General features: G+C 33.9%; 1 protein-coding gene across 1 annotated transcript in view; it reads left to right on the plus strand.

The window, feature by feature from the left end:
* The window catches only part of LOC140443931 (uncharacterized), a 43,651-nt gene that overhangs the window by 18,664 nt on the left and 10,160 nt on the right, over positions 1-14,827 (plus strand). Inside the window, exons 7-10 of the mRNA XM_072535449.1 lie at positions 5,155-5,574; positions 9,185-9,404; positions 12,696-12,944; positions 13,197-13,579. Coding sequence (XP_072391550.1) covers positions 5,155-5,574; positions 9,185-9,404; positions 12,696-12,944; positions 13,197-13,579 — 1,272 coding nt within the window. The remainder of the gene's footprint in view (positions 1-5,154; positions 5,575-9,184; positions 9,405-12,695; positions 12,945-13,196; positions 13,580-14,827) is intronic.

Raw genomic sequence — 14,827 nt, forward strand, 5'->3', positions numbered from 1 at the left:
TTAAATGGATTCCGTATCCAACTTTTAGAAGATATTGGAAAAAATTTAAAAGTACAGATGAACCCATACGGCTGACTTCTATTTATGAAGTGAATAAAATTTTCACAGCCAACCAGGCAGAAGCACCAGCCAATTATATTGTAAAATGTAGCCAAATGTTTTACGGGCTAACATTGCTGGAATGCCGTCAGCTGGCCTGCAAAATGGCAATAGTCAACAATGTCAAAATTCCTGAAAAATGCCATGATCGACAGCTGGCTGGCATAGAATGGTTATACAGTTTTAGAAAGCGACATTCCTGGTTAAGCCTTAGGACACCTGACATAACCGACATAATGTGAACACATTTTATGATAAGTTATAAGAAGTCATATTACGTTAGCCTAAATTTGCTGATGGGATTAGGATATATAATCTTCTAAAAATAAACTAATTCGCTGACAATGCAAAAATATCAAAAGGTGCTCGCAGCGAAAGGATAAAAACAGGTCAGCATAGTCACTAGTGGTGAAAAGGGAACATTAGTAACTACCTGTTGTATCATCAATACTTCCGGCAATATTTTACCTTCTTCTTCTTCTTATGGTGCCCTATCCAATTAGTGGATGTTGGCGACGATTCTGGCATACTCCTCTCGGTCTTGTGTGGCTTTAAAGAGTGCATGGGCATCGAGGTTTGTCCAATCCTTTTTGTTTTTAATCCATAAGTATTTCTTCCGATGCCCCGTTTTCTTTCTATATTCCATTCCATAATAAGCTTTAAGAACTGGTACTTGGAATTTCGAAATATATGACCCAGATAAGCAGTTTTTCTTCTATTTATTATTGGGAGCAATTCTCGTTCTCTGCTTATCCGATTTAATACTTCGACATTTGTTGTGTGATCTGTCCAGGGAATTTTAAGTAGTCTTCTAAATATCTACATTTCAAAGGCCTCCAATCGGTTCATCACATTGGCCTTTATGGTCCAGGTTTCTACACCATATAGCAGTATGGAGTAAATGTAACATTTTACAAAGCGATATCGAATCGTTAAGTTAACTGTTGCTTAGCAAGGTTCTCATATTAGTAAATGCTGTTTTGGCTTGCTCTTGGAATTTCGAAATATATGACCCAGATAAGCAGTTTTTCCTCTTTTTATTATTGGGAGCAATTCTCGTTCTCTGCTTATCCGATTTAATACTTCGACATTTGTTGTGTGATCTATCCAGGGAATTTTAAGTAGTAAATATCTACATTTCAAAGGCCTCCAATCGGTTCATCACATTGGCCTTTATGGTCCAGGTTTCTACAACATATAGCAGTATGGAGTAAATGTAACATTTTACAAAGCGATATCGAAGCGTTAAGTTAAGGCTGCTGTTGCTTAGCAAGGTTCTCTTAGTAAATGCTGTTCTGGCTTGCTCAATCCTGCTACGTATCTTTATGTCTGGATCTAGATCTTCAGTTATCCAACTACCGAGATATCTGAACTTGGGGACCTTTTGCACGTTCTTATTGTTTACTCTTATATTTATGTAATTGCATATTTCGTGTTCTGCTAACCACCATTACCTTCGTCTTTTCTATATTAATCTTCAAGCCCAGTCGTTCCCGTTCAGTGTTTATTCTATCTATTAGTCGTTGTAGCGCTTCTTGGCGATCAGCTATTATGACTGTATCATCAGCATAGCGAAGATTACTAATAGTCTGTCCGTTGATTTTGATTCCATCTTCAGTGTCACTTAAGGCTCTATCGAAAATTGTTTCAGAGTAAAAATTAAAAAGGAGGGGTGACAGAACACAACCCTGTCGTACACTGTTGTCTTCACTCAACATTGTTAGAACCTCTATGTATATGTCGTCTGGGCCTGGTGCTTTTGCCCATTTGCTCTATTTGATTGCCCTTAAAACTTCTGACTTCAATATTTTAGGGGAGGGTTCACTTTTATATTCACTTTCAGAGTTTCTTCTAGTGTTGTCTGAGTATAGTTGCTGTGTGTAGTTTCTCCAATGTTGAAGTAGATCCTTGGGATCAGTAATTAATTTATTGTCCTTTACAATACTGTTAAAACTGCAAGGTTTTGTATGACCTGTCACTTCTTTAACGAGTTTATGTATGTTAAAGTGGTCATGTTTTTCTTCAATTTCCTCCATTTCTGCACACCTGTCTAGCAGCCACTGTTCTTTAGCTTTGCGACACTCTTTTCGTATTTGTCGGTTAATCTGCTGATGTTTTGTTCGGTCTTTGTTTTTAAATGATTTGCGGTCGTTCATCATTGATATTATTTCATTAGTCATCCAATTCTTCTTTTTGTACTTTTGGTAAGCGATCATAGACTTGGTGGTGGTTACGATAGCTTTTTTAATACAATTCCATTTGTCTTCTATACTGGCCGGTTGTTTAGATCTTGCCGTGATATCCGCTATTGTCTTATTTAATTTTTCTGTGACTTTTAGTTAAACGTTAGTTTGTTTTAAGCTGTTTATATCAATTTTCTTTATGAATTTCTTAAGCTTAATTTTCAATTTTCCTACTACGGGATTGTGATCAGATCTGATATAATATTAATATTAATAAAAAATTAATTTGATTTCTTATGATGTTGTCATGCGTATGTTGTGGAGATTGCCAGGTGTAGAGTCTCCGAGGTGGCAGTTTGTACCAGGTTTTTTACCACCCAGTCATGATTTTTCCTTGTGTCTATTTAAAGCATCACATGACAAATAGAGCTTCCACTGGCACGTTAGGATTGGTGACAGAGTCTGGGTGGATGAACAGCACACTATTTGTAGACACGATAGAACACTTCTCAAATACTAGCAAAGAAAACCCCAACTTACTGATAATGGACAAGTTTGAAGCTAATATTTCCATAAAAGCTATTGAAATGGCGAAGGAACATTGTGTGACAATATTAACAGTTCCTCCTCATTCTTCCGGAAAGATGCAACCCTTAGACGTTTGCATTTATAAACCTTTCAAAACTGTCTACAGCTGTGTTGTTTTGAAAAACTGCCTACAATACAGCTGTAGACAGTTGGATGATGCAGAATCCAGGAAAACCTTTAAATATTTATGAGGCAGCTGCTTGCATTGGGCATACACATATGAAGACAATGACTGCATCAAATATTTGTAGTGAGTTTAAAAGAACCATTAGAAAGATTACCCAGTGAAAGGGACTATATGTTGGTTGAATTCAACTGGAAAAATCGTAAAGTCTATTACGTTGCCAAGGTATTACAACAAGCCAAGGAACAAGAAGTAGATGTTAGTTTTTTAAGGAATAATTATAAAATGCAACACACATTCATTGTCAGACATTTTAGAGGTGCCTCCGATTGCACTGTCAGATGTAAAATTGATATTACCACACTATCTGTGGGAATATGAAACAACATTCATTCTATTCATTCAAATTAAATTTTACTCAAATAGACATACGCTAGTTTGTAGTAGTAGTATGTTATTAAAGGTTTTGCTATATCATGCGTTTTCTTTTTTTTCAAGAAACCTGCGGATTCTCTGTACCCCCATTTGGTCCATTTTTGCCCATAGCCTGGTTCACAAGGACAGGAGCACACTAAACCACATGACGCTTTGAAAAATTTTTATTTTAACTAGTACCAAACATCTGGTTAGATCCTGTTTCACTTAAACAGTAGAAGTTCGCACCTTATGGCATTTATCATCCAAATTTCAGAAATACATGCATATTCTTTCCTGAAATATACCACTCCAAATAAAAAGTGTGTTTTAAAAAGTTAAACCGTGATTTATGACTTTGCTTTGTTCTATATTATAGAGATATTATAAGAGATAAACATTATTTTTTATGTTCTAATCAAATATAAAATGACAATGATATTCATCTTTTAACATCTGTATCATCATATAGATATCTGCCATTTGTTAACCCCCTTCCAGTACCACAAACCCTTAATTTTAAATAGGGAATAGACTATGTGTGGCACATTATTAGATAGATATTTCGTACTAGAGTTCAGACATCTTTAAATTTTCTTTTCATTTTAACTCCAAACCAGGTACTACCTGTACTACCACTTAAAGTGATGCGTTTTTGAGAAAGTGGTGAATTAGTCCCTATATACTAAAGTGTATTTGGATGAATTCTATGCACTTTTCATTCATATACATCTACAAAAAAATTGTTAAGAATTAAATTTTCTATTGTTTAGTAATATGGGGCGCTATCAGCTGAACTAACGTTGCAAAAGTATTCGGACTCATTCGGTAACAGTTTTGAAACTGTGTGGGATGCGTCTTTAATTCTTGAGCACCTATACTGGTTCCATGTTCACTCAACGCCTCAAATGCTGAATGAATCCAATATCGTCTCATTTTTTCCTTCTCAAAATTTACCACAATTTGTCTTCATCATCAGATGACATTTTGAAGAACTGACTTTTTATTGCTTTGGCAATCGAAGTACAGCAAAATTTGTTGCCTGTTGCTTTATTACATTTTGCGAGTTGCTTATTGCTCGGTGTGTGATCCGCCTAAGGCGATACCTTAATGAACGGTTTTCTACGAAGAGGTTTTATTGAATAGCCAACAAGAGCTCTCGATTTATCTCTCCTGCACTTCTGCCTATACAATTATTTAAAATGTAAAACCTATAATAGTTACACTTCCTGCTTCATTTTCGAGCAACTAAGACCATGAATAGTGCATGAATTTAGTTTGGTAACCCTTGAAGTGCTTCAAAATGTTCGTCGTAATTTTGAACAGCGATTTACAATTTTAGTTAATTTTATTTACGTTACATTTAATAGTTTCTCATTTAATGATATAAATTTTGTTTTAATGTAGTTGTTGACGTGACGGGAAAAAATATAATTGACACACGGATTTACTCAACACACACACACACACACACACACACACACACACACACACACACACACACACACACACACACACACACACACACACACACATACACACACACACACATACACACACATACACACACACACACACTCACACACACACATACATACACACAGGCGCGTGTACGCAATACAAATTTACCTGATTATATCAAATGTGACAGGCTGTATAATCAAAGGTCAAAGCCATAAAATAACAAAAAATTAACTGTAAATTGTTTTAAATGGTTTGTTTTAATTTTAAATATATTCTGTCAAGGTTAAAACATAACGAACATCCTACCTATGTTAGAAAAATTGATGAATATGAAGAATGCCCGGGAGTAACGAAAATCCGAAAGTTAAACATCTTTCCAGAATACAGCGATCTTCTTGAAACCGCTCAAGAATCCAATGAGTGTCTCATCAAGAAAACTCACAGTTATGGCATGCCTCCAGAAATCGACAAATCTGTACACGACATAGTCTTGGAAGAAAACAATGTAAGTGATAGTGGCATATGTATTGCAAAGAAAAAAAAGCGTGATATCGAAGTAACCTTTGATGAAATGTTAAGTGAATTGGAAAATTATCCCAATAATCGAAATTTGGTTGCAGAATGTTCAAAATCTAATTTTTCTAAAGAATTTTTAGCTTATGATATTTCTGGAACAACATACTTTGCTGTTAGCGGAGCTAGGTTTGTATATGATTGTTTTATGTTAAACTGATTTAAGTCTTTTCGTTTTGGATAGTTCTATAAATTTTTATCATTTTTGTTAGTATTTTTCATAAACCTATTTGTATAAACGCATAAACCTATTACTGTTCATGGTTTCTGCAGTTCTTCATTTACATCAAACACAAGAATAAACACAATGTTTAAATATCCTCCGCGAATGCTACCAACATAGATTTTATGTGGAAAAAAGATGCAAAAATCAAATTGATTATGTATTCACTAAACTGTTTGGAGCTCAGTAATCAATGTTACATTAAGAATAGGAACTTATTTTCCTGGACTAATGGTTAATCTGATTAATGCCATTTTAAAATGATCCTGAGGCCAGACACTCTTAACCCGTTTTCTGCTAGCGTAACCGTATGGTTACACTAAATAGCCCCTCTTAAATATACTTTTAAGACACATATGCAACTAGTAATACGACCACGTAGACTAGACATATCTACTTAACAAATGACATACTCAGTACCTGATCTATTCGCTGGCAAGATCGTGTTATAGATATTATTTGGTGGTGTTACAAAAGGAAAGGATCAAAATGGAAGTTCGCTTTGAGTAAGTAATATTTTTTATTTTTATTTTTGAAGATATTAAACATACTTTTGAAAAAATAGTATCTAGAGGAATTTGTTTAAGACATATTTATACAATTTATCACAAAAGTATAGTATTAAATGTGGCAGAGCTGCCAATATTTGTTTGTGATCATACCGTAACATAGGGATAATATGTGATACATAATAGGTTTTACGTTAGAAGAAGCACTATCCTATGCTATATGATGGTGAAGATATAGAAAATGATGGAACATCGGTGTTTATTTGTCCTCTAGATGTTCATGAGGACACGGATGAAGATTCCGACGACAAAGATGGTGGTTGGTTAGTTGACAATTTGTCTTATAGAGAATTATTAGCGTCAGTTAAAATTCGAACAAGTTGTAATGAAAATATGAAACAAGGAGAGGAAACCTCAGTGAAACAAATAACGACAAAAGAACCTGATGAAAGGGATGGATAGAGGGAGATTTAATACATAATAAAAAAATTAAAAACGTGAATGAATCAGAAAGTTATGAATTTTACGACATCAGTCCATTACAACTCTTCTATCTATTTTTTGACAAAGACATGTTTGAACATATTTTACAAGAAACAAAAAAATATGCTGCGTTCAAGAATTTTTCAGATCCAAATCTATCTGTTGACGAATTAAAATGTTTTTTTTTGGAATGTTAATTTTATCCAGCTACCATTCCTTACCGGGCAGAACATATTTTTGGAATCAACAGGATGGCATGACACTGCACATGGTGAAAAATTCTATGCGCAGGCTATTTGATCAAATCATGAAATGTATACATTTTGCCGATAACAGTAGAATTGACGTGACTGATAAAATGTGGAAACTACGCCCTATTATAGAAAAGGTGCAAATGAAATGTCTTGAGTACTTTTAATCAAGTGAGCACATGAATTATAATGAATCAATGACCAATTATTTTGTAAAACATAGTTGTAAACAATCTATAAAAAGTAAGCCAATATGCTTTGGTTATAAAGCTTGGTGTTTGAATCTGAAGACAGTTATTTGATTATTTTCAGTTATTCAAGGCAAGCAGATTTCAACTGGTTACAGTTATGTAAAAAAATTTGCAAGTGCAGCAGCTCTTTTAATGCAAATGATTATTGATATTTCAAATAAGATGCTAAATTACCATATTTATATCGATAATTTATTTACGAGTTCTAATTTGCTTGCAGAATTAAAACTAAGGGGATATGAATATACTGGAACAATAAGACAAAATAGAGTTCATAACTATTGCCCCTTTCATCATCATAAGTGGCTCGACAATCCGTTGTGGATCTTGGCCTGCTCACAAAGAAGTCGCCACTCCTGTCGATTCCTGGCAACTTTCCTACATCTTCTAACCCTTAGAATCTGTAGGTCTTCTTCCACATCATAAATCCATCTCATTCGTGGTCGTCCTCTGCTTCTTGTGCCCTCTGTTTTTGAAAACGTTAGTCTCTTCGTGTATTCGTGATCTGACATCCTAGCAAGGTGTCCAGCCCATCTAAGTCCTGTACCCTTACCGGACAACAAAATAATAGCTACCTAGAGTTTCTGTTGATTATGTTATATCTAAAGATGACGGACTTATCTTGGTCAAGTGGATGGATAATGCTGTAGTTACGGCTGCATCAACTGGCTACAGCAACTGTCCTCAAAGTTAAGTCAAGAGGTACTCTAAGCAATAGAAGAAAATTATTCAAGTACAAAGATCTTTGATTATTGCAAAATGTAATAGATTCATGGGTGGCAAGGATAGAATGGATCCAGATGTGGCACGATACACAATTGGCATCAGAAGTAAAAAGTGGTATTGGCCTCTTTTTACTTGACTTGTAGACGTATGCCTACATAACGCGTGGGTATTTTATAAGAAATACCCACACATGGGTCCTCAAAGGAAAAAAAACAGTTTATGGTTTTCCGCCGAGAAATAACACAGATGTATAATGCGAAAATATGGAGTTCCACCTAGTCGTCCTGGTAAGTCTGCAGTAAGTAGGAATAGTCTGTCCATGAATAGAGTGTCCGACAATATACGATATGACAAAATTGATCATATTGTTGTTCCAATTTCTAACAGTAAAAGACGCAGGTGCGCTGGTGAAGGGTGTTCATCCATGATACGTACACAGTGTAAAAAATGTGATTTAGGACTTTGATTTGACATTTTTCATACCCAGAGGTAAATATTATAATCTATATATAGGTAAGCTATATACCGTATATGACCATATGGTCACAGCGTTTTTTTTTATGTTTATAAAAAAAATAAAAACATATTTTTACGTTTATTTAGATTCATTTTATTATCATCTGTAGTTATATATATGAAAATATATATATATATATATATATATATATATATATATATATATATATATATATATATATATATATATATATATATATATATCGATATTCTGGTACAAAATTTGTTAAACGCTTGTCCTATGTAGTTAAATTCTGAGGTAAACATTCGTTTCTTTCCAGGCTTTTTCACTTTATTGATGATTCTATGTCATTATTGAATTGTAGAGTAGGTTTTTCGAAACGTGCATTGGTGGAATGGGAGAATATTCAAGTCACTCCGAATCTGTAGATTTGTCAAAATTTAAATATGTCCCAATAACTTTTATAGATATCGAAAAATCTGTTTTAACTTTAAAAATAAATTAATAAAATTCGGAAACATAACTTCTTACATGAATATTTTGAATAACATGGTATTGTTAACTGTTTTTGTGCTGATTGCCCAAAATAATAAAGAAAATCTTGGAAGATATAATAAGGGTATTGGGTATAAAATTACCTCTCTTAAAATATTTACCAAATAAAAAAATATGTTAATATATTAATATGTTATGTGTTTTTTTTTTTCAGATTAATATCGATATTTACTTATAATCCGGTCTTTAATCACAACCATCGTTTAATTTCCCATAAATTCTTCGAGAGATGGATTAGATTAACTAGGCCAAATCTTTTTTAGAACAATATTTGCAAGCCATGACGGAGTAAAAGTTACTGTAGACAATACCAAATTGATTGATGAAAATAGTAAATGCACAATCAATTTGCAATATTTGGAAAACAATCTAATCTTACATTCGCACGAAATGTTCAAGAACTTTTATACTTTTCATTGGCTCATTGAAGATGGTACGAAAATTATGTTTGAAATATCCAAATCTAAGAAGAAAGCCGTGAAAGTAAGTTTCTGTTTCAACAAGAATCTTGTTTGTATAAAAATATTTGTACTTTAATCTTGTATATATTTTTAATATATTTTATATTAAAATATATATATTATTTTTCAGATATATATATTTTATAATATTTTTAACTCCGCCTCCGGTAAGTGCTTGGTGGATTGAGTAGCTCAGTAAATGCCGGTGCCGGTCCCAAGCCCGGATAAAGGAGGAGGGTTGAGGCGATGGGCTAGCAACTCATTCCTGGTCAAAAGAAATAAATGCTAAAAAATTTCGACTAAAAGCCTCGGAATACAAAGGATGGATCAAAGACGACTAATGCAACGGAAAAGGAAAATGATATTGCTACATGGAATGTACAAGGACTTATAACCAAACAAGCAGAAGTATTTAAAGAAGCGGATTAGCGGAAAGAAAAATAGATATATGTATTCTCACCGAGACCAAGAAAAAGGGAAAAGGAAATGAACAGATAGGAGAATATATACATATCTACAGTGGAGTGAGTAAAGATAACAGAGCTAAGAGAGGAGTCTCTATTGCCATTCGAAAAAATCTTAAAAACAATATTAAATCGTGGACTGAAGTGAATGAACAACTGCTAATATTGGAAATGAAAAAGAATGGGCACAACATCGTAATTGTCGGAGTGTATGCCCCAAATGAAGATGCAGATCCAGAAAGTAGAGACGATTTCTACAACAAGATGAATAAAATACTCTCTGAAGTTAAAGAAAACTGTGAAATCTTTATACTAAGAGATTTAAACAGCAGAGTAGAAAGAGAAGAAAATAACAGAGTCGTAGAACAAATAACCAAAGAAAATTGAATGCGTCTTAGAGATTTTTGTGAAACAATGTCTCTCAAAATTATGAATGGATTTTTCAACATAGAGACATCCACAAATTTACATGGATACAACCTACTAGGAATCTGCGCTCGATAATCGACTATGTAATCCAACGTCAAACTTCCCAGCTGAAAACAACTCACTAAAGGGTATACAGTGGATCAGAATGTGAAACCGACCATCGTTTACTTATGGCCAACACGATAGTTAACTATCGCAAAAACAATAACACTCAGGTACAGAATATAGAAACGGGACAATAAGGAACATCCCCTAAATATAACTTAGAAAGCTTAAAAAATATTCAACGAAATTTCTTTACAAATTACGACTGGCCACACAATTACAAAATGTGGATCGAGACAATATATTAGCGGAAGAATTATACCAGAAACTTAAAAAATGCATTCATGAGGCTGCAAGTGAAGATTTGGGGTATAAAGATAAACATGAAACAAAAAATCAAGAATGGTGGTCGGAGAATATGCAAACATTAGTAAACAAGAAGAAAAATTACAAGATATATAAAAAATTAAATCGAAATGTAAAAAGAGAAGTAGTGAAAAGTAAAAATGAGATGTGGGATAGAAGATGTGCAGAGGTGGATAGGTATATGGGTGGAACAAGAGTTGGGCAAGTGTGTAAGGTGATAAAGTCTCTCCAAAGGAAAGGAAAAATCTAACTTACAGTTAATAGATCTGAAATAGTGGAAACACCATTATAAAGTCTTATTGACAGAGGATAGATGTAAATTCCAAGAGATCGAAATGGAAGAAATATCCGAACATACACCAATAATTGAGATAACAACTGGAGAGTTAAGCGATGCCCTCAAAAGATCGGAAAACGCTAAAGCAGCAGGACCTGGAGACATCCCAATTGAGTTGGTAAAGTATGGACCAAAAATATTACATGAGATGTTGGTTCAACTATTTAACAAATGCCTAAAAGGACAAAATATCCCTGATGATTGGAATGTTGGATACATCAGCTCAATATTCAAAAAAGAGGATAAACGCAAATGCTCTAATTATAATGGAATAACTGTTATCAGCACAGTGGGGAGGTTGTACGGTCGAATAATAAAAGAAAGAATAGAATCAGAATACGAAGACATAAAAGAATAAAATGGATTTCGTGACGGAAAATCGTGCACTGATGGTATATTCATTCTGCAGCAGGTAATCGAAAAACGGAAGGCAAGAAATCTATCTACCCACCTATTATTTGTAGATTTAAAAAAGTCATACGATACGGTACATTTGAAAAAACTGTTTCAAATATTAATGAAAGTAGGTCTCAGTAGAGAGTATGTGAATGCTATCGCAAATATATACAACAATGCAAGAAGTGTCGTTAAAGAAGGAAACTTTATATCTGAATCATTTCCAATAACAAAAGGGGCTTAAACAAGGATGTTGTCTATCTCCGACCTTATTTAAAATATATATTCAATCATCGTTAGAGCAGTGGAGGAAACAAGTATCCGGAATGGGAATAGACATAGGCAGTGGTAAATGTCTAACAACTTCATTTTTCGCAGATGATCAGGTAGTCGTAACGAATGATGGGGAAGACATGGACTACATGTTTAGAAAACTAAAGAAAGCATATGAAAAATGGGGCCTCAATATGAATATGTCAAAGACACAGTATCTTAAAATAGGAGATGATGAAGAAGATCCAGAGTTAGAAATTAGAATCGCAAAAACATGCAATGAATATAAATATCTCGGATCTATAATATCTAAAGATGGCACTACCAACAGAGACATCGAAAACAGAATGCATGCAGCAGAAAAAAAGCGGAAAACATTCTAAACTCTCTACTATGGTCTAAATATATTAGACAAGAAACGAAATTGACAATCTATCGAACCTTGGTAGAGCCTATTATGATTTATGGGGCAGAAGTTTGGCAGATCACGAAAAAAAATAGAAAAAGAATAGAAGTCGTAGAAATGGATTTTCTAAGGAGAGCGTGTGGTGTATCCAAAAAAGTTCATAGGAATGAAGATATTAGAAGGAGGACAAATGCTGTATATTCCAGTGTAGACAGAATTGAAACGAGACAACTAGTGTGGTATGGTCACGTGAAGCGAATGAATGAAGATAGATGGCCAAATAAAGCTTTAAATTACATACCACAACAAAGAAGAAGAAGAAGAAGGCCCTCAGTTGACTGGGAAGAAAATGTACGGCACATAATGATTACTATTTGTTTACTTTCATTCTTGTTAATTTTGAATTTTTTGGCTTTTGAATAAATTTTGTATCAAAAACAGTGCTTAATTAATTGTATGTCAATGTTACTCGACCATTAGTAAATATTGGCTTATAACACAGTTGATATGGTGTGTCAATGTTTTCTTAACTATATTTTTTATAACTATATTATTTCTATAATAATATATCCAAACGTTAATAATACTTTGTTTCAGATATCTGAAAGTGAGATCTACGATGCAAACTCAACAGACACAGTACAAAAAGAATCAGAAACATCTAAAGAATTAGATATTGGTAAGATGAAAGTTAAAACTTTGGACGAAGAACATTTTAGAAGTAAACTTTTCGAAGATTTCTTAAAACATCGCGAAGCATCAAATAGAGATAGCAAAACTGAAGAAAAATATATCAGACAAGCCTTGGATAAGTCTAGAGAAAGTGTAACCGCTGATATTTTTGAGGTACTTATACTATTTATTTTAATTGTAGTTATTCAGAGTAGTTATGATTAATATAGGGCAATCGTATGATATAACCTTCACAGAGACGAAGGTGAGTATTCATTATGAAGGAGTTTCAGGAAGGAGTAGGATAAAACCGGGAGAGATAGCCATGTATCTAAAAGTAACTAAACTAATCTAACTAAAAATCTAGATTTTAATTTACATATAAAAACTAATTACATACCTTATCGTGAACAAAAATATTTTTAGGGGCTTAACGAAGCAGTGACAAAAAATCTTCCAGTTTATAAAGTTCATAAAGATTACGAAACGCTTGTTTTAAAGAAACCAATTGTACACATTCCTATGGTTAATATTCTTCGAAGAGTTCTACATGATTCTAATAAAAAAGAGATATGTCAAACTACTATTTCAAAGGGAAAATCAAAAAAATATACACCGACTCAGTCCTCTGAACAAACGACTGTAATTGAAGACGCTATGTCGTTTCGAATAACGCTCCCAAATGGTCTATATGTGACTTGCTATTTATCTCAGATCAGAGAGAAGTTGGTAGAGATTAAGCAGGAACAGTTATCGACCGATATTAAGGCTTTACGACTAGAAGAATTTAGACTTTTTACTAGAGAAGGGTAAGTATATTGAGCAAAAGAGCTATACTAAAATCACAATCAAGATACACTAGAAATAAACAAACCAAGACACTTGAATCTTCTGAGGAACACACCCGAATCATGATTTACAATGTATAAACTTTGTAAATCATGGTTTGGGATTTATACGATGTATCTTCTTCTTTGGGTGCCGTCTTCTTAGCGAAGGTTGGCGATGGCCTCTGCAAACTCTTCCCTATTTTGGACTTTCCTTATTAAACTTTAAAAGTCTAATCCTGTCCAATCTTTGATGTTGCGCAGCCAGGTCATTTGTCATCTACCCGGGCCGCGTCTGCCTTTTATTTTCCCTTCTATAATAATAATACGATGTATATAAATTGTAAATCATTATTTGAAAGTGCTTCTTGTAACATTTAACGTGTCTTGGTTTATTTCTAGTGCATCTTGATTGTGATTTTAGTATAGTATCTTTTATATCAAAAATTGAACTATTCTGAATAAATAGTCCATGTTAGTTGAGCTTGATCATTTGCACTGCTCACTATTTTGTAGCCGAAAGTACTTTGAAGACAGATTTGCTGGTGAAGTTAGGCATAGATGATCTGGACAGCAGAGTGGTTCTTATAAATCCGTCTCGAGATTCAGCTCCACAAACTTTTCCCGAGGCTTCCGTGACGAGTTTTACACAACGTTTAACAGCCGGCGTGTGAACTGGGAATTCCTTGAACATAATGTTTCAGTCAGGGATTAAGTCACTGTCGATGTACGATTTAATGTCGTTGTCACTGATTTCTGTCGACAATGGAGTAGAGGATAATTCACAGTCCATCCAGTATAATTTGATAATATTTTTGTGCATAGAAGTTGATTTTTGGCGGCGTGAATATTCTTACTCTGTTTCTTCTTGCATCTTTTTATCTTGCCTTCTGAATTCTTCATAGTCCGAGCCCTCTTATGTGTTTCTTGCAATCTTGAGTCATGGCTAACAGCACGTGTTCTGAGTGAGCGAAAAAAACCACTCGATCCATTCGATCACAGGGTTGATAATATCAAGCAAATGTTTTGGCAAATACTTGGTAGATTTTATTGCTCGGTAAAAAAGTTTAGAATCGTCTGTAAAGTGTTGACTTGTTTTGACACTAAACCACATTGTATGATGATTTCATACATAAAACTAGTTTTTTAAGGTCAGATGAGGGATTTTCTTCACCTATGTACAATCTGAGAGTCCTATTTGCTTTTGTCAACCACCTCAAATATGATAAG

This window comes from Diabrotica undecimpunctata, chromosome 6 (genome assembly GCF_040954645.1).
Source record: "Diabrotica undecimpunctata isolate CICGRU chromosome 6, icDiaUnde3, whole genome shotgun sequence".
Taxonomy (NCBI): domain Eukaryota; kingdom Metazoa; phylum Arthropoda; class Insecta; order Coleoptera; family Chrysomelidae; genus Diabrotica; species Diabrotica undecimpunctata.